The sequence below is a fragment of the Elaeis guineensis genome, chromosome 14, assembly GCF_000442705.2.
Source record: "Elaeis guineensis isolate ETL-2024a chromosome 14, EG11, whole genome shotgun sequence".
In the NCBI taxonomy this organism is placed as follows: Eukaryota; Viridiplantae; Streptophyta; class Magnoliopsida; order Arecales; family Arecaceae; genus Elaeis; species Elaeis guineensis.
Genome location: NC_026006.2, coordinates 66,444,032 through 66,465,351, shown reverse-complemented (window position 1 = coordinate 66,465,351; position 21,320 = coordinate 66,444,032). Strand labels below are relative to the sequence as shown.

Sequence of the window (21,320 nt, the reverse complement as noted above, 5' to 3'; positions counted from 1 at the left end):
CCTTTGTATAGAGAGGGAGGCGGTGGGGAAGAGGAGGGGCTGGCGGCGGAAAAAAAAAAAAAAGGGTTTTAAGGTTACTTGGCAATAAAAACCGTAAGAATTTTTCGCACTGCCAGCTGTTGGTGTCTTCTGTTGGCCTCCGTAAGACAAATCCCACGATGGATAACACGCCACGGTACCCATTGTATTTCACCAATTCCCGATTGTACGCTATCCACCGTGCATATGCTCCGGCATTTGGCTGGTTCGAGCCGGCGGTTTATTTTATTATTTTTTTTTTTTTTTCTGGTTACACGGCGCTACCCAATTTAATGAGCTGTTTCCATTTTTTTTTATTTTTTATTTTTTTTTGCCTCCTCTTTAATTGCAGTGGTAGCCGTTTTAGTTCTTGTTTTAGTTCTTGACTCGGCTGGGGCTTTTCCTGCCCCCCTTCTCTCTCTCTCTCCCTGGAAGCCCTACTTGAGACCCTGTCGAATCGATCAAAGCGCACTGCCTTCTTTCGGAGCTTCGCTGGCCACTGATCGTTGGTTGCTGATCTGGGAAAGACCCTTTGGAGGAGGCTTAAAGGTGCCATCTTTTCCGTTCTTTCTCTCCGTTTGAATCGTTTCCCTAATGCTTCCTTGCACTGCGTTTCAATCATTCGAGTTGATTGTCTTTTTGAGTTGTAGAGGAAAGTTGGTGGCTTGATGTCTGGATTTGTTTGTTCCGTTGCAAACTAGGATTCCCTTGTTTCAATTCTTGATTATTGATCTTTTTCTTCGCATCCCAAGGTGTTTACATCATGATGGTTTTGGTCTTTGGGTCTTGGGGGGGTTATGGGGTGGCTTTCGAATACGAGTTTCTTGGTTCCAATCTCAGAAATTGCATTCCTTTTATCCTTTTTCGTGCATTGATTTTGTTCTCAGAGGGTTTTTCTTGCTTTTAATCATTCAAAAATGGTGGCTTGACTCCATTGCGTTGTTCGTCTCTTTCTCTAGAGTGGTGCTTCAAAAAATTCTTCAAGAAACTCTGGGTTGTGACGTGATTGGGATCGGAAAACTTGGATTAGGCTTCTGTATCTTTGGGATCATGTCTGTTCTACGTGCTTTTGGAGCATTTACCCCCGAAGACAACTACTTGATTGACTGTGGTTCGCAAGAGAACACGACCATTGGCACTAGAATTTTCGTCGCTGATACCTTCGTTTCTTCTACCATAACGCCTCCTGGTAGCATCTTGGCCAATACCTCATCCAACTCGGTCTCATCTTTTGACAGCTCGGCGCTTTATCAGACTGCACGGATCTTCACCGGATCCTCCTCCTACTCTTTCTCGATCCAGAAGCATGGCAGGCACTTCATCCGCCTCTACTTCTTCCCATTTATGTTCCAAAGCTACAATCTCAGTGCTGCAAACTTCACAGTTTCGACTGATGATGTTGTCCTCCTCCATAATTTCCGACCGCAGGGGAATTCTTCTCCAGTTTTCAGGGAATATTCGGTGAACATAAATCGTGACAAACTCATCCTTTCGTTTGCACCCTCAGGAAACCCAGCCCTTGCATTCATAAACGCTATAGAAGTTGTTTCAGTTCCTGATTATCTCATAAATGATACTGCCTTGATTGTTAATCCTTTCGAGCAATATCAAGGCTTGTCAGAGCAGGCGTTGGAGACTGTTTATAGGATCAATATGGGCGGCCCCAATGTTTCCTCAGAAAATGATACTCTGTGGAGAACTTGGGTTAATGATCAAAGCTTCCAACTTTATAAGAATGTTGCCAAAGCAGTTTCTTACTCTGGAACGATTAATTATCTGCCAGGAGGAGCCACTCAAGAGACTGCCCCAAATATTGTCTATAGCACAGCGATAGAGTTGGCAGAAACAAATACTTCTAACGCACTTTTTAACATGACATGGCAGTTCAACGTTGATGCAAATTCTGGTTATTTTATACGGCTTCATTTCTGTGATATAGTTAGCAAGGCACTTGGGAATCTCTACTTTGATGTTTACATAAATGGCTGGTCAGTGGCTTCCAATCTTGATCTGAGCGAACTGACATCGCAAACTTTGGCTGCACCTGTTTATATGGATTTTGTTTTGGCAGCTAGTGATGCATCCAGTAAGCTTCGTATTAGTATCGGCCCTTCAACCTTGCCTAATGTTTGGCCTGATGGCATTCTGAATGGGCTTGAGATCATGAAAATGAATTTTTCCACTGGTTCCGTTATTGTTATTGCACCACCTGGTTCAAAGAAAAATTTTGGTGTGATATTGGGCTCAGTCCTCGGAGCAATTGCTGTGGCAATTGCTGCTTTTGTTCTCTTGGTGGTGCTTCGGAGGAGGAAAATGGCAAGGAAGCCTCATTCAAAGACTTGGATGCCTTTCTCTGTCAATGGACTGACTTCACACAGCACAGGGAGTAAAACTTCTAATGGCACCGCTGCTACATCTGCACAAAATGCAAGCCTTAGTTTCCGGTTCTCCTTAGCTGTGTTGCAGGAAGCAACAAACAACTTTGATGACAATTGGGTGATTGGAGTAGGAGGTTTTGGGAAGGTCTACAAGGGAGTGCTGAAAGATGAGACCGAGGTTGCAGTTAAGAGGGGTAATCCAAGATCCCAACAAGGCCTCAATGAGTTCCAGACAGAAATTGAGCTGCTATCATGTCTGCGCCACCGTCATCTGGTTTCTCTTATTGGGTACTGTGATGAGTGGAATGAGATGATTCTTGTTTATGAGTACATGGAGAAAGGGACTCTCAAAGGCCATCTCTATGGCTCTGACCTTCCTAGTCTTAGTTGGAAACAGAGGCTGGAAATTTGCATCGGAGCAGCCAGAGGACTTCACTACCTTCACACTGGTTTTGCCAAGGCTATCATCCACCGTGATGTTAAATCCGCAAATATTCTACTTGACGAGAATCTCATGGCCAAGGTTGCAGACTTTGGGCTCTCAAAGACCGGACCAGATTTGGACCAGACCCATGTTAGTACTGCAGTAAAAGGGAGCTTTGGTTATCTTGATCCAGAGTATTTCCGCAGGCAACAGCTGACAGAGAAGTCAGATGTGTATTCATTTGGAGTCGTTCTGCTTGAAGTGCTTTGTGCAAGACCGGTCATCGATCCCACCCTTCCAAGAGAGATGGTGAACTTAGCAGAGTGGGCCATGAAATGGCAGAAGAGAGGAGAGTTGAAGCAGATTGTGGATACTCGGATTGCAGGAACAGTTAGGTCTGATTCTCTGAGGAAGTTTGGTGAGACTGTCGAGAAATGCCTGGCAGATTATGGTGTGGAGAGGCCCACAATGGGAGATGTGCTGTGGAATTTGGAATATGTGCTGCATCTCCAAGAGGAAGATTTGGGGTCTCTGAGGTTAATAGCATCAATCGGATTGCTGAACTTTCTTCACGGTTTCAGAACACTGGGAACCTTGAGGGTGCAACTGTTGAGGAAGTTAGTACCTCAAGTTCCAACAATCTTTCTAACGACTCTATGAATAGAGTTTTCTCGCAGTTGATCAAGGCTGAAGGTAGATAAATTGGTTTTAATTTGCCAAGATACTGCTTTTGTTAGGGACTTTCTAGTCCATTTCAAATGTGACCACTTGGTCCTTTAATGCGGGTTTTACTTTCTAATTCTATGTATGTCTGCTCACATAAGCAAACAGTCTGACCATGTAATCATGGTGTAGGTTTGTAATACCTTTCTTTTGATTGTTCATCATCTTCATAAGTGGAAATAATTATTTTTCAAAAAAGGAAAACATCTTTAGATGTTGAATGTGTGTCTATGCGCTTGTTTAGGTGGACCAACACCAAGTCTAAAGTCATGGCATGAAGGTAGGCAAACAGAACTCTGAGCAGAACCATCCATTTCAAGGATCTGCAGTAGATATATGCTTGCACTTTGTATATATGATGGTACTTTTGTGAATGTCATGTTGATAGAATCTGTTCCTGGACTACCTATAGTCTGCAAGCTGAAATTGGATAGCATTCTTGATGGCGTCAACATTCAATTCTCCAAGTTGCAAAGGAAGAGTACTCTGCCAAGCACATGATACAAAGGAAGAGTACTCCGCTAAGCACATGATTTTGAGCAGCCGTTCTATTGATCGTCTGGAAATCTGAATATTGTAGAAAGGTACACTGATGGCATGTGCTACCAGCAGCCACAACATGCCAGGAGATCATGACCTGATTTGTTGTAATGCCAGATGGTGTACTTTGGTGTGAAGAAAAAGGCACTTGATTAGTCCAAATTTGCAACAGCCTTCGCCAACTGGGTTTCTTTTGATGCTTCAACTTTTAGGTGTGCTGCCAAAGGATGTGTTTTATAGCAGCCTGATCAGCAAAGTGGAACAGGAATAAACCGGGAAAACATAGTTTGCCGATTATTTGCCATCCCAGCCTATGCAGGTATCTAAGTGCAGGCACTTGAGGTGCTTAGCAGCTTGATCAGCAAAGTGGGGCATAAGAAAGACAGAACATAATGTGTAGCAAGTAATTTTACTACACATTTGTTGTGCCTGGTTTGTGTATCTGTAATTAGGCAAGTACCATGTGGGCCGGGTGAAAACAAGAGTACATAAACCTTTCCGGTCTTGATTGGTTCAGGATTTAGATTTTTTTTTTTTTTTTTTTTCAGTAGGCCATTGCATCTGATCAGAAAATGCCTCCGTAAGTGGTTATTCATTATGCTGTAAATTTGACTTCACCTACTCATATTTTGATGTTTCATGTTTCATATCTCCAACAATCATATCTCCTCCTTATGATGTCTGCTCATCGAACTTCAGAAAACTTGTTTTCTATTGCTTGTTTTCAGTTTCTACTCATCTGTTAATTCATTTTTAGCCAGTGAATTTTTCATTGATTAGCTTTTTCTCATTAAACTGCTGTCTGAACATGTAAACAATATGGATCCATACTCCCAATGTACTGACGGTTGGAGCAAGATCCTAAAAATCGTAGTCTCAAAAGGTGTACCATATCTCCCGACCCAAAGAAGAGAAAAAAAGGTTTCCACCAGATCTTAAGCTGAGGTTCATAACACCAGACGCATCGGTATTCAAACTTTCAATAGTAAAAGCCACCTAAGCTTTCCTAACAGCAGGCAAAGACTGAAAGCCGCTAATTCATAAAGCTTCACAATAATGGATGACTTTCTTAAAACAAGAACGGGTGATGCTTGGGAACAGGGTAGTAATAGGGTTGAGAGGCGAGAATTGCAACCATACCATTTGAACAAGAGATGCAAAAATCGTTATAAGCTTACAAAATAAAATAAAAGGCACCAAATACAAACAGTCAAACCAATATTAAGTCTCTTCAAAAGCGACTCAAATTGGCATTTTTTGCGCTCTCACGTGCACATGGTCAATATGATCTGTAATACATCAGCTGCAAAAGCATCATTGGATACAAAGCCTATAATTTGAATTAGAATCTTAATTGCATTGCATTGTAAATATCTATAAAAAAAAGCAGCTGTTTATTTCAGCATCATTTTAAAATCTAAATTGTGTTCAAAAATTAAGGTAGTCTCCCCAGATTTCATACTTATCCAGCACCATCTTGATTCTTCAGTATTGTCCTGGTCCACCATTCTCAAACAATCCCTCCCTCGAGGAAGAAGAGAACGAGGGTTTAGAACAATAGCGTTGCCACATGCTAATAACAATGCACAGTTGTAGAATAGAATCTCCTGTTTGAAACTTCCCAGTTTGCAGCTATTGTTAGCAGCTACTCATACTTGTGCTTCTCAGACCGTCTTTTGGCACCCACAGAGCTTGCACACCGCCCAACAAACTTAAGAACCTCATCAATAAGGATTACTGGGAAAGCAACCGCCAACACCAAAAGCCATTCATTGAAACTGAGAGGTACAATTCCAAACACCTGAGCAAGGAATGGTACATATAAAATCAAGAAGTGCAGCCCAAATGAGACAGACATGGCCAAAAGAAGCCATGGGTTCACCCAAGGAGGCATGCTCAGGAGGCTCCCATCTTCAGAGAGAGCATTCAGTGAATTGAACATCTCAATAGCCACCAGCACAGAAAGAGAGAGGGTCATTGCCTTCACTTTACCAGCCTGGAAATACTCACAGGGGTCAGTGTCAAAGACAAAACGACGTGCTCCAGCAGTGAACGGGTTGACCTTGAAGCCCTCCCACGAGGAGCATTGGCCCCAGTTGGAGAGCTGAGAATACGTGACAAGAGTATGCCCATCACCACTCAAGTCAATTCCCATGAATGAACCATGTGTATACCATATGATGAAAACACCAACAGTCGCAAGCCCCACATAAAGCCCAATAACCTGCATATGGAGTGAAAACGAGTCATTTCACAAGTTAAATAAATCCCTCTCCAGGTAAAAGAATTTCCAGTGAAAGATACGCTAGCAAAAATGCATCACAAATCATGTCTATTGAGAGCACCTATGATCAGTAGTTAAAGCTTAGGTTAACATGCACAAATTTTCTCAACATCTTCAAAATGCCCTAAACCAAGTGGAATGGAGGAAAATGATTCACATAGCTAAACCCGACTAGTTTTTGGGATTATGGCTTAGTTGACTTGAGTTGAGCTATACAGAGAAGTAATCTGTAGACGTGCATGGAGGTGGTACATACACATGCCATGTACCAAATTTTTCACTCAACCGTATGGATCCCACCAAAGGATTGATCTGGAACTAAACACAGTTCGCACAGGACATAATGTGCACAACACATGTAGGTGCCCTTCATCCACAACACGTGTATATCCAGAATGCCGCTGGCTATATATATGCACCAACTATAATAATGTTAAGTTCTGATGGCTTGGGCTTCTTAAAAGGGTTTCCAAAACAGGAAATTCACACATCATTTCCATGGAGTACATACATGTTGTGAACCATCAGAAGAAGAAAAAAAATCACCAATTGACATATTGTGGGTCACCATAAATCTACCAAAGTATGTTACCTACATAATTAATTCTGATGCTTATAAGAAAGTTAATTCACTTATGATAATAAAACAAAAAATGAAGAAAGTTTTCAAGATGGATGTATGCATATTTAGTAAGGCAAATAACAGAGCTAGCTCTCATATTGCTGAAGATGAATATACAATTGTCAGTTAAATGCATGAATCTGTACAGCAGACAGATTAATCAGTCTTCTACAGAGAAGCAGAAAGAGAACAATTTACCTTTTCAATATTTTAATTATCAATACTACAAGCACAAGGGGTGCATTCAATGGCATATGAGACAGGTGGTTCTTTGTGTGCAAATGAATTTGGAGGGATGCACCGATTAATCATCAGTTCTAAAGGACAGCAGAAAGAAGATAGTTTACCATATATCGGAATAGAATCCATGCATTGATCAATGAGTCATCGCTCCTTCGAGGAGGTTTCTTCATAATAACTTTATCTGGTGGATTAAATCCCAAAGCTGTTGCAGGAGGGCCATCTGTGACAAGATTGACCCATAAAAGCTGAACTGGTATAAGCCCTTCGGGAATACCTAAAGCTGCTGTTAGAAAAATAGAGGCAACTTCACCAATATTCGAGGAGATCATGTATCTGCAACAATAAGAGGATTAAAACATGAACTATATGAAGACCAATAATAGAAACAGAATGGCATATAGATAGGCAATCCTGCAAAGTAGACTGCAGCCTAATGGTTGCAGCCCTCCTCTCTGATGTCCCAGGTCTGAACTTTGGAAGGTGCTTCCCCAAGTGTTTGACCAAAGCATCTTTCTTTGGGAGGAGCTTCTGTATATGTTTGCTCCCCCACCATTACCCTCAAGAAGAAGGCACATGCAACCAAAACTCTGGAATAGATCTAAAGGCTCAATTTTCATGCCAACACTTGCACATTATTCAGTCGCAACTGCAATTATGGAATCTAAAATGGAATACATTAACCAATGAGCTTTGTACCACCTACCTATGTCAGCTTACAAGGTATGGTGCTCGAGATCAAGAAGGTTTCCCAACTTGGTACATGCATAACAACAAACCCTCGAATGTGTCGATTTCCTAGCTCAAGTATTGATGGATGACAAACATAGGGATGGCAATGGGTCAGGTCCAGGTAGGGTCACCTCCACCAGAAGATCCAAACCTTACCTGACCCACCAAAAGGTCCTCCAATGCTAGCTAACCCAAACCCATAGGTACTCGACCATGATATGCCAACCCATTTTCCAAACTAGCTAACAAATGTAAGGAAAAGGAAAATGGAGAAACAAGAGGAGAAGGGGTAGGCAGTAGGATGATGGTCGTAGACTTGATGCAAGCAGTAAAATGATGGTTCCAATGGTGGTCAGGACATTAAAGATGAGAGAGGAGAGAGGAAGGAGATTTTAAGATATGGCATTGGTGGGACTAAACTCAAAGAACAGGGTTCCAATGGTTGCCATGCCAGTGGAGATAAGGAGAGAGAGAGGAAGAAGATGAGTGGGGATAACAGAAGTGGCTGAGAAGAGAAGCTAGGGAAGGAATAGAGAAGAGAGAGAAGGAGGGAGAGGGAAGGAGGGAAAAAAGTGGCAGAGGTACAAAATAGAGGGAAGAAAAAAAAACGATCAATGGGGAAAATAGGAGAGGAGATGAGGCAGGTCATAATGGATTGGCGGATTAAGGCAAGCTCTAGGTTCTATCTTTCCTTATTTCATGATGGAATGCTGTGATTTCATGTAATCACTCTGGAGAGGGAAAAAGGAGAAACTGATAACATCTTTTCGTAAAATCAAACTTAAAAAGTGTGCTTATGATGAAAGGTGCTAATATCACGACCCAACAGTCAGAAAATGTAAGCATGAACTTAACACAACCTGCTAGCAGGTCAAGCCTGACCAGCTTGTACCTGAACAGTGGACACCCAACTAGTCGAGTTAGATGGGTCAAGTCCTGATTGGGTCAGTTCAAGTAGGATGGTTGTTTCCTTTTTTTTTTTTTTTTTTTTTTTTTTATTGGTGGGGGTGTGTGTGGTTTGACTATTAGAAGGGCCTAACATAAAATAAGGACTATTGACAAGGACAGCAATGTCATAGAATTTATGCATGTAGGGAGCAAGCCTTCAGGACAACCCTCAACATGGAAAGAATTTATAGTTTATCCAACAAAGATCCAATTGTAAAAGATAGAATACCAGTCCTGAGTAATCTGACATAGAATCATGATTATTAAGAGTCCAATCAATCCATCAACGAAAAAGAATCCATCAACAATTAAGCAATTCCTAATAGATCATTTCTATATTTCCTATGCATTCTAAACCACCTTTTGCACTCATGCAAGCTCTATCCACAGGATAAGGTCATGAATCAACTTAATATTTGTTTACTGGAATTTAAAGAATTGAAAACCTCATTTTGTTTTCACACTTCTGTAATAACTGCCTATCATGTACATTCGATCTATTGAATAAGGCAGATAGCAAATCCAGTGCCCTCATAGAAAATTCTATGCAAGGCGAAAACTACATGACCTCCAAATTATTTCTTAAAAAACATGAGTTTTTAATATTTATCAAATATATGCTATAATGCTTCCACTATTAGTAAAAAAGCACTCCTTAATGGTTCTCATTATCTGTGCTCCAGATATCGCTCATAGGGTCCATTTGGCTGGAGTATGTCAGATTACAGGGTAATCTGATAATTTCTGGAAATCATTTATCTAGGAAAATGATTGTGGAGGAAAATAACTTTTACTGTGTTTGATTGGAAGAAAAATTACTCCGAAAAATGTCATTGGAAAAAGATTATTACGTTTGGTTGGAGGTAAATCTACATAGAAATATAGCCAAATTTACAAATATACCTTTAAACATAAAATATTTTTTTAATATTAAGATAGCATTATCATGTCCAATTAATTTTAATATAATGACTATAATCACATAGCCCTTTACATAATACCGTCTCCATCTTCATTTTTTTATAAAAGTTCTTTATTGAATGAATTTAGAAAAACATCAAAACAAATTTAATAATTACATATGCAACTTTATTGGGGATGTTTTTGTCAAATATGGATTACCATCACTTAAGAATTTATCAAATACGAACCCTCCCATAGTATTTGTTTTACTCTCTCTCTCCGAAAAATAAGTACGGGGCCCACCAACTTTTTTACCATCTATTTCTTCTCTTTTACATACCAAATATGGTAATCTGATGTGGGAATCATTTTCCCACGCTAGATTACCCCCAACAAAATGGCCCCATAAAGACATATTACAAACTACTATAAGTTTCTCATATTCTCAAAATTTGAATATTTCAGTAGCGTTTTTTAATTTTTCCAAATTATGATATTTTATTGACTTCCTCACTTCTAAGTTATAATCACTCCTATTGGACCCTATCAGCTTCTAAAATATGCGAATTATATTTGGTTAGAGTATGTCTATCACTTAGACCCCTAGACCCTGATCCTAAAACTTGATCCTGATCCAGAATAGTAGATTTTGGGTTGGGTAGGGGTCCAAAGCTAGACCCATAAAAAGTTTCAAGTCTGGGTCTCAGTCCAGCAAAAGCATACCCAACCCAAACCAAACCAAAGCCAATGATTTACCTCATATATATATATATATATATATATAGATTTATCCTTAAACCCTCAGTTTTTACATACAGTGTGTTAATAAATTTAAGTTTTCCTTCCAGGCTTCAGCCACCTTCCCTTGTACTCTTGTTTTGCCTTCCATCAAAGGTTCCATAATCATTCATTATCATCTCTTCATTCTTAATCGTTGTCTGGCTTTTGTCATATGGATCCATTGGCTAATCAAACTTGGACCCAGACCACACTTAACCATACCCACCCCACAGACATGATGACTCTTATAGTTCCATATACACCCCAGTACAAACCAGGCTCCATTGATTGATGGGCACAATATGGATGACCATTTCGACCTGATCCCCTATAAGGTCCAAGTCCAGGTTGGATAAAACCTGGACCTGGCCCCCAAGTCCATAACCCTGGCAAAGAGAGCGAAAGATGTATAGAGTACAATACCTTCACTAGAACTGAATCTTGTGATTGTCTATTCAATAATATTTATACCTAAAGGTCCTGTGAATCAATATATATCCAATAACAAATAAGGTATCGATCTCACATATAAAACAAGCCATGTGACAGTGAATGTAAAGGTCACGATGGAATCAACAATAACACAAAACTTGAAGGTTCCACAAAAGAATTAAGCAATTTTTTGTGACCAGCTGATGGCAACCCTCATTGATATCGTAACACTATGGCCAAGAAAGCTGTGGTTGGTAGGAAAGCCTACTAGCTGGTGACACAGTTTAAGCTCATAGAACCAAAAAGGAATCCAACTAAACCACCCTAGACTTGGAAAGGGTCGGCTGTTAGAGCAACCTCCTTTAGTAATGGCAAGCAACATGAGACAATATATCAATAAGCATTCTTGTATGAGTTCAACCAAATATTGATCTCGAAACTATAATAGCACTACATTGAGGTTCATGTCTTCTTCTTATTACATGTACTTGTTTACATCAAATTTAGATACTTCACATTATTGATTGTATAATATATTAACATACAAAATTAGTATCTTGCATAGTTGAGTTTTACTGTTTTACACTCTTCAAGATCCAAATTAAGATGCACATTTATAACCATGTATCCATTAACAGATATGCAACATGCTATTTATTTACATCATTAGTATTATCTAATCTATGCACAAAAGTGCACTATAGGCCATTTCCGATATTTTAGTTAAGAAAGATATTTTTAAAGATCAGATTAATAATTAATAAATTTAGGGATAAGGCTGGACATGGCAAAGTTGATTAAACAACGAACCTTATAAAAGCCTTCATGTTGTTGTAAATTGATCTTCCTTCACCAATAGCAGCAACAATTGTTCTGAAATTATCATCTGCTAACACCATGTCTGAAGCTTCCTTGGCAACCTGGAATAAATACATGACCAGTTAAAGGATACTAAAAGAACCTGGTGCAAAGAGCAGCAAATAAGACAACAAACCTTTTTCTTGATTGAGAAAAGGCCCCTTTTCAGAAAAAACATGGAATGGGAAAACGACTCAAAATGAGGAGAACAAAATATAAATGTTAACAAAAAAAAAAGTCATCCAACAAGCCAACTGTCATTTCAAGCTCACATTTCAACGAAAAGCAGTTATCTGATAGCACAGGTCTTGAAAAATGGGCCACTCTGCTACTTTTCAGCAAGTTATCTGCCATCTCATGGTCACAAGCATAAAGCAAATATTGCCGACATAAACGCATGCCTCATATAATAATGCTAGGCAGGCCCTGGCAACACGTCCACTTCTACACCAACATCCTAATAGTGACAACTTCCATGATAATCTATTTTACATCATACAAAGACAGTTTGGAAACAGAGGAATATTCCATCTTGATTTTGTTTGTCAATCTTTATACCGATAACATGTTACTTCAATATTAAAATGTGTTTCACATGTGAAAATTAAATGAAAGAGGGGGAACAAACTAAGAAAAAAACTCTCTCCCTCCATCTCTACTCTTACGTTTTTGGAAAAAGATAGACCGATTCTATGTCTGTAATTTAGGTGGCTTATCTCCTTTTTGGAGAGAAAACTACATTGTCTCCTTCATTTCCTAGAATTCATCCCCTCACCCTATTCCAATCTTCTATCACACTTCTATTTTTAGATAAAAAATTTAAGAACTCAAAAATAGTAGCATTCACACAAAAAAAAAAATGCTTAAAAAATTGAATGTTGATTGGAAAAAAAAAAAGGAGTGAGAGAGATGGTGTATAATTTAAAGTTATAGGATTCGGTGCTTGCATTCAAGCATCCTTTTAAGTCAACAGACATCATATTTAAGAATTTTCTCTTTCTAGAATATCATGGAATTAATATTTAACGTTATATCACATACAGCCAGAAGGATTCTAAGGTGTTCAATTGAAAAAAAAAAAGGGTGATAGTTAAAGAATAAAATAAGATAGCCAATGGCATATACCTCAGTTCCAGCAATGCCCATTGCAATACCAATATCCGCCATTTTCAGAGCAGGGGCATCATTCACCCCATCACCTGTCATTGCGACCACCTCACCATCTTCTTTCAGCAATCTGACAATCTCTTGTTTATGCTTTGGTTCGGCCCTTGAGAAGAGAAGACCACCACTTTGCTGTAGAAGGACTTTTTTATCAGGGAGAGACATAAATTCTTTCCCTATGTAACTTTTCAAAGTTAAGTCTTCATCAGATCCAAAGACACCTATTTCACGGCAAATTGCTTCTGCTGTTTCTTTGTTATCTCCTGTAATCACCATGACTCGAATGCCAGCTGCTCTACAGTCCTCAATTGCTTTGTGGACCTCGTCTCGTGGAGGATCCTACAATGATTGCAATTAGGATAGGAGACATGTCAGTCAATGCACACAAAGATTTCAGAGCATAAAAGGAAAAGGTGCAGGGTGACCAGTCTGGGAAATGAGCATGGTTGTCTTACCCTCAGCCCAACCAGGCCAACAAAAATGAGATCACTTTCAATTGAAGAGTAGTTAGATGGGTCAAGTAGAAGCTTGTGAGCTGGATGGTCTTCACCATCATAGGTTGCAAATTCTGATAGATCATCCTTGTATGCAAAACCCAAACAGCGCAAAGTATTGGTTGACATTTCATGAAGGGCTTTCAAAATAAGACCTTTTGAACTTTCATCCAACAGAACAACCGAGCCATCGAGCAACTGAATGTAGGAACTCCTCTCCAGTAGATTTTCCACAGCTCCCTTCAGAATGCACATGTTTAATTAGTAGCTATCCAGAAGCTCATTTTCTAGTTACAGCAAAATGATTTCAGAAAACAAGCATAACAAAACATAACAAAGATGTTAAAATATTTAATAGTTGTGAAATGCAACGGGTCATTAAACCCACCATAGTTGATAGAAACTACTGCTGAAAAGAGACCAAAATAATTAGCCAAAAGACTCTACTCAGGGTGCTAGATCATTACGCCTTAAAGAGGGGGATATCATTTAACACATTAAATTGTCAACATAAGACACTTTGGAGATAAACATCGATGCATTAGAAAAATGTGTTTTTCAAATTAACCCTCAGGCGTATTTAAGTTCACAAGCTGATGCACAATATCAAAAATAATTACTTATTCATCATTCATAGATTATAGGAGTATGAGACTACATAGACGAGTTGCATTTGTGTGTATGGTACATCAAATACTTCATAAATATTCAGAAGTATACTGGCTGATGCTTTATTTGACACATATGAAGGGGCATATGTGCCACCTGAATTTTATGACAAAGCCTAACATCAGGAAGATAGATGCTGTGAATCTGTGCAATGATACTCCATACAAATCATCTTCCCCACTAAGGCCTACCTGAGATACAAAACCTATGGCAGGTTTTACATGAAAGCGAAGTAGGCATCCAGAAGAGCTAAATTCTCTGTTTGAACTTTGAAAGGAATGCAACAATTGGAGGATCATTGCTCTTTTCTGAACAGTATGAACCTTTTTCTAACTGCATATCCAATTCTTATAACTGGTTGATTGGATCCTGTGGTCAACAAATCCATTAGCCTATATGTTGTGTTAGTGTTCCAGTTGATGTTTCATTCACATATCAAAATGAAACATAAGTTGTAATTTGAAAATCAATCAAATTCTGTTAGGATACCTGCAACCTGTAGATGCCTGCCTAAGCAATATCCAGTATTATTTTTCCTATCCCTTTCTCAATGGTTCTTTTAAAGCTCTGTTAGATTTTTTTGCTGTTTTTTTGGTCCATTGAAGAATTATAGATAAAGGGATGCTCTAGGATGTTCGAAGATTTACTTTTTTGTGTTGTGTGATTTTTAGAAACATCACACATGTTTTGCTTGGTGATATTTTACACACATGTTTGAACATTGAAGCTAATTTAGAATGTTCAAAGATTTCTTTTTGCTGACTTTGGTTTAAATCATGTAACAGAAAGTTGTGTCTTCATTTGATGTTTTGAAAGATGTAGAACATGATATCTAACATCAAGGATGATTATGATTCAGGATTTTGAAACCTGAATAATCAGTCTTATGATATTTGTTCATTTTAGATACAAATATTTAGTACTAACACATCTATTGAACCCTTCATAAATTAGTGCCTTACTTTCTTCAGGCAAGGGCCCTTTTAGCATCTAGCACCTCGGGCAGTACAAGGAAAATTGTCACCTTAAGAACGCCCTTTGCTTTTGACGACCTTGCAAAAGAATGATGTTTTATAATATATTGGGCACAATTCAGCTCCACTTGGCTCAAATGTAAATTTGCATTTGAGGTTCAGTATTTCCATGTAGGGGAGTTATAAATTTGATCTAATCTTGGTCATGTATAAATCTGATATCAGATCTCAACTTCATCACTCCTTAAAGTTAAAACTCTAAACTTTGTTTCATCTAACCTTAAATTAAAACAAACCCTACCATCCAAAAGCCAAACCTTGGACAGCTTATATCTCTATAAATTTCATTCTTCCTTTTTCTAAATATATGAGCAAACTAGAAATTTAAGTCCTCCAAACCCTTACAAAAAGGAAAAAGTGAAAAAGCTAAGCCTTTCTATCAAGATCATCATATCAGAGCTCCACCCAACCACTTTATGCAGCCAAACTAAACATAATAAGAATCCATAATAATAAAGCTTTACAAGGTTTTTTCATGCTAAGAAAGAGAAAAACTACTACAAAAGCATTTTGATAAGGGAGGATAAGATAGTATACCTTCACAAGCAAGGAATTGCTTCCTGATTTAGACTTCACAATAACGCTCATTGATTTTCGAATGCGGTCAAACTCAAGAGTTGCAATTCTTTGTGCAACCTCATTCCACCATTGACAGCATTCTAAAATTTGAAGCAATAAGCAGAGTGTCATATATATATTTTAAATGCAACTGAATGATTCAAGTATTTAGAATTGATGAAAAAATAACAGGTATGAGGAATCTAACATACTTAATATCTCAGTGGACTCTAAAGATGAAGAATCAAACCCTCCAGGAAGTCCCATTTTCTCAACCAGAACCTGATGGGATAAGCAGATAAAGAATGATTAAATCATTCATGATTGTACACAAATCAAATTTGTTATTGCTCCATGACATGGTCTGCTCAATAAACGATCACATGTTCCAGATAAGCATTCTTGTTCATTCTCATGATTGCAAAAGGATACACAAAAGAGATTTTTGTTTCCCATTACTTGGACAAGTATGAAGAAAATATTGTGACATTTCATTTTGTACAGCATATGAGTCCTTCCTATTACCATAATTCATATATTTATATGATAAAAGATCACATCTGTAGTATTTTTTAAATTTTTCTTTTTGACTTGTTAATGAATCCAGTGCCACTGAAAGAGCAACTGCATCTTGTAGACTCAAAGTTGAGTCTACATAGATAATGTGAAATGAGAGTTCCAGCACAATTATTTAAAACTATATGGATACCAGAACATTTAATGATCCTCCTTCACTGGATTCAATGAAATAGGAGCACCAAAAAAAGAAAAAATGAAAAATGAAATAAAGCATGCTATATAACATGAGCTCATCTATGGAAGCATGGAGGACATGGTTGGATAGTTTTAAGTGTTCGATGCCACAACCCTGTGTGTGATGCCCACAACTATTTTTACATGTAATTAAGATTCTTTTTATGAAGAACTCCCAAAAGAAGCATTAGCTAATAGCTATCTTTATATCTGATTAAGAGCTTAGCAACATAATCTGGCATTTCAGGGCCATTCTGCTTTGGAGTTATTTTGGAAGAATCACTTTAAATGCTTAATAAGGGAAAAAAAAATATACAGTGAAGAAAATAATTGTGTGGATTCTTACCTTCAAAGCTGCCTCTGTTGGCATTCCACTTGCGACAAAGTGATGTCCTGAGCGTGCAATACTTGCATCATTGCAAACAGCAGCTATTTTAGCAATCATTTGAAGATTTGCATCCATGTTACCAGTTGGCCAGTCATGGATCTTCCCATCATGAGGATCATATGTCGTACCATCCACTTTAAAGCTTCGAATAGTATCTGTCCATCGCCCCATGGCCAGAAGCTTTATTGCTGACATTTGATTGGTTGTCAGCGTACCAGTTTTATCAGAACAGATGACAGTGGTGCATCCCAAAGTCTCGACACTAGGCAGCTTCCGAACCAGCGCATTCTTCTGTGCCATCTTCCGTGTGCCTAGTGCCAGGCAAGTAGTAATGACTGCCGGTAAACCCTCAGGAATCGCAGCAACAGCTAAAGCCACAGCAATCTCAAAGTAGTATGTGCACTTCTCAAAAGAGAACTTGAAATTCCTCGGCCAGCCATCAACATATTCCCAAGTGAAAAAGTACTTGACATTGATGAGCCAAACCAGAAGACAAATTACACCAATTATAGCTGTGAGAACCTCACCAAATTCATTCAATTTCTTCTTCAATGGTGTATCCTCTTCACTCTGGGAAGCTTCATGGATCTGGGAATGAATCTTACCTATTTCTGTGTTCATGCCAGTCTGGGTTACCAAGCAGACACAGCTCCCATTGACCACAGTGGTACCTGCAAAGACCATGCACTCTTTCCCTTGGATATCTGTGTCCTCTGAATCAACACGGCGACTGGTTTTATTCACCGCCGCACTCTCTCCTGTCAGAGACCCTTGCTCTACCCTAAGAGTGGAGCTTATCAGATACAGAATCCTCATATCGGCTGGGACCTTATCCCCAACCCTCAGCTCCACAATATCACCCGGAACAAGCTCTTTTGCAAGCAAATTAGGAATCAAGTCCCCGTCCCTCCTAACCATAGCATGTTCGGATTGGATTTCTTTCAGGGCTTCGAGGGCCTTCTCGGCATTATTCTCTTGCCAAACTCCAACGATGGCATTGATAATGAGTATAAGAAAGATCACCAAGGGTTCCACAAAGGCGGTGATCTCCAACTCACCCCCCTCCTCCCCATCATACCAAGCGAGGACGAACGAGACCACGGCGGCCACGAGGAGGATCCGAACAAGGGTGTCATTGAACTGTTCAAGAACCAGCTGCCAGATCGAGGGCCCGGAGTGCTTCTCGAGCTCGTTCCAGCCATAGATCTCGCGGCGCTTCAAGACCTCATCGGATCGGAGGCCTTCGCTGGCGGAGACCCCGAATTCGGCCTCGCACTCCTGAATGCTTCTGGCCCAGGCCGGGAAGGCGGATGTCCGGCGCTCTAATCCGCCCTTCTGCCCTTGATCCTGCCCTCCTTTTCCCATCCAGACGGCAATCGACTAGATCCCGAGAAAAACAAGACGCAAAAAACCAATCTTTCCTCCAAAAAAAACTCGAATCTCCGAACTCCAGCATCAAGATCTCATGCCCCAGCGATGCAAAACCCTGATCAACAAACCCAAAGAAACCGTAACGACCGATTCACCCAGCCAAAAATAAACCGAAATTCCCATCAATCTCAGCCAAATAACGAACCAAAAAGTCGAAACGAAACACGAAAAGATCTACGAAGAAAAGAGAGGAGACAGTCGTGTTATTACCTGATTGGATTGGAGGAATACTTTTGCTTTTCGTCACGTCTTCTCCTCCTCCTCCTCGTCCGATCGCCGCATGGAGAGCAGGCGCTCCGGTCGATTGCTTCAAGAAGAAACCTAGGTTTTTTTAGGTAAAGGAAGAAACGAAGTTCTCCGTCCTATTGGGGAGCGTGAGTGCGTGCGCGCATCCCCACCTATAATTCTGAAGCTTCTCTTGCCGTATATAAATTGTTTTGGGGAATATATATTTCTAGCTTGAAGACACCTAAATAAAATAAAGATGTGCCGCCCCGGTCAAAATAGTATCCAAATCTGTTCATCTGCGGGTAAAATGGGGAATTTACTGCACTGGATCCGATCTGATTTAGGAGCTAGCCCATACCTATGTTGATTCATCTGAAATTAACTTGTTGAATAGATAAGAATAAATAAATAAAAGAAAATAAGTTTGTATTTTTATATGCGTACGGTGATGGTAAAATTAGTTAGTTTGAAAGTGGAAAAACTTATAATATATTCCCCATTCGTCTGTTAATTATATTTTAATTCACACCTCGAATACCTATGTTTTGACCCCTAAAACCAAAAAAATAAAAAACAATTGTAATTTTCATCGGTTCTTATATTATATGTAGATCTAGCTGATGACAAACAATATTTAACCACAATGATTAGCATTAATCATGCATTCTCCCTTTAATTTTATATTTAATGATGCTTTTATGCCCAAAAAAAAAGATAAATTTAGACAAAAATAATTATGAAGATTATTAAATAAATATATAAAATAATTATTTACTTGTTTTATACATATATTTTTGTTGGTTATCTACAATTTTAGCCCAGGGCTATTTACTTTATCTGAATTGAGTTATAAATCGAGACTCTTCAATCTATAACCATTAGGTTGATCTCACAACATAAGTCATATTTTTTTTTAGCATAATCTAATTTTTATTATAATTTATTTGATTAAATCCATCCAGATATATCGCACACGAACATGTATTGAGATTTATTTTATGTTTAGATTAATCTGTACTCATGACTAAAAATAAATATTTGATAAAGTGATAAAAATATATTTGATGGTTTGATAAAATTGATCTTATTTGAGAGTTTATGAAATCCTTTTTATTGGATATAGTCGGTGTTGAGATTGGGAAAACCAACACACTGCTTGACAAAAGGGGGAGCATTTAGCTTGGTTTTCTTATGGTTGCACGTTTTAGATATCATTCATTTAGATTGAACAACAATGTCCGGAGGTATGTAAATTTCTATATTTAAATTAAAATTTTTAATAATTCTGGTATAACTCCATCTTCATGATTCAAGATAACTTGACTTTTCTAAATTAACTAGCAATAAAACAAAATAATTGCTTTAAAAAAATCTAGACGATATGATCCGAACCTCTATATATATATATATATATATATATATATATATATATATATATATATATATATATCAGAAGTGTTGAGGTAAATCTTCATCACTTATCCGACTAACGTTTGTCCTCATCTTCTTACCAATTAAGTGTACAACTTGACGAATTGAGCCGACTTAGATTAGATTGATGAAATAAGACTAAGTTGGATTTGGCCAATTAAGTTTAACACATTGTCAAGATTTGACCAACAACTTTCTTGGTATTTTGTCGACTATCTTAATCTCAAAAAACTAGATATCGAGCTATAATTATTCGGTGCATGTGTTAACTATCTACGATCGTCGGATGTAGTAATTGTCTATGAATGATCCGTTATTCGATTTTAATGACGGTTAATGAGTTAACCACCTAGTACATGCAATGATCCTCACATTTCGAATTTTAGGAGATGGGAGTTACACAATAATAATACTTTTTATCTTATATAAAGTGATAAGTACGAGAACTAGATAAATTTTTTGCTCTCATATTTTGATTTTTTTAATTTTTTTTTTAACTAATTTAAGTATTGAAAAATCTTCGGTGGGATAACTTTCGAGTTCTTCGATAAATAAATTTGTCTTTGTAGGGTTTTTTGCATCGAACAATAAGGTGCGACATCTCGGTTCTTAGCCGGCCAACTCGTCGGAGATCAGCGGCGGTAAAGGGCAAACTGATGTAAAATGGAACCGACCAAACTGAAAACCTCTGGGCTCCCAAAAAAGATCGGTCGAGGCCAAGTTTTTGGACAGTCTTGCAGCCTTGCCCCGTTCTCACCTCGGATCTCATCCGGTTTTGAACACTTAGGAATGACGTTTTGTGACTTACGGGCGCTGATCTATCACGACCAATTGAAGCTACGAAATTTCCAGGATGCATCGTCTTTGACTTAATTGAAGGGGCTTGTGCCTGCAGGTGATGTCGCCCGTGACCAGAGCTGGGGCTTCATTAATTCCTGGCGCGGTAACGTGGTCCTGGCGTCTTGTTATACAACACAGTCTCTACAAAAGTACAGGGTCCGGAGGTCCTGGAAGCTAAGCTTTGGGGGGTACAGGTTTTGTTAGAGGAGCCGAGAGTACACGTGAAGCCGGCCAATTTTTTTTAATGAATTATTGGGGCTGCTTTATTGGCGTTGCAGCGAAGCTGGTGGACTAATTTTAATGGCTGCCGTGGGAGATGATGACAAAGACGCCGTTGTGGAATTAGCTCGCCTTTATTTCGTGTCGTGACAGCGGAAGCAGCTTCCCGGAAGCTTCCTATAATGTATTTGACGAGGAAAGATATGAGATGAACCCTCGTTGTTTGCTT

The 21,320-nt window shown here is 38.8% G+C and overlaps 2 protein-coding genes across 2 annotated transcripts; one reads left to right on the top strand and one right to left on the bottom strand.

Moving 5' to 3' along the window:
• Positions 1-388: 388 nt before the first annotated feature.
• Positions 389-3,757, top strand: LOC105057015 (receptor-like protein kinase HERK 1). The gene is given in 3 exon segments (XM_010939441.4): positions 389-567; positions 978-3,346; positions 3,349-3,757. Coding segments are annotated over 2 exon segments (2,451 nt in total). The 5' UTR covers positions 389-567; positions 978-1,068; the 3' UTR covers positions 3,522-3,757.
• A 1,531-nt stretch (positions 3,758-5,288) lies between these two features.
• Positions 5,289-18,796, bottom strand: LOC105057016 (calcium-transporting ATPase 4, endoplasmic reticulum-type). The gene is made up of 9 exons (XM_010939442.4): positions 18,584-18,796; positions 16,901-18,428; positions 16,014-16,083; positions 15,781-15,902; positions 13,502-13,780; positions 13,008-13,385; positions 11,835-11,944; positions 7,337-7,565; positions 5,289-6,307 (listed from the first exon to the last, which is right to left on the bottom strand). Exons 2-9 carry the CDS (start codon positions 18,305-18,307, stop codon positions 5,729-5,731), a joined length of 3,174 nt encoding a protein of 1,057 aa, XP_010937744.2. The 5' UTR covers positions 18,308-18,428; positions 18,584-18,796; the 3' UTR covers positions 5,289-5,728.
• Positions 18,797-21,320: the final 2,524 nt, after the last annotated feature.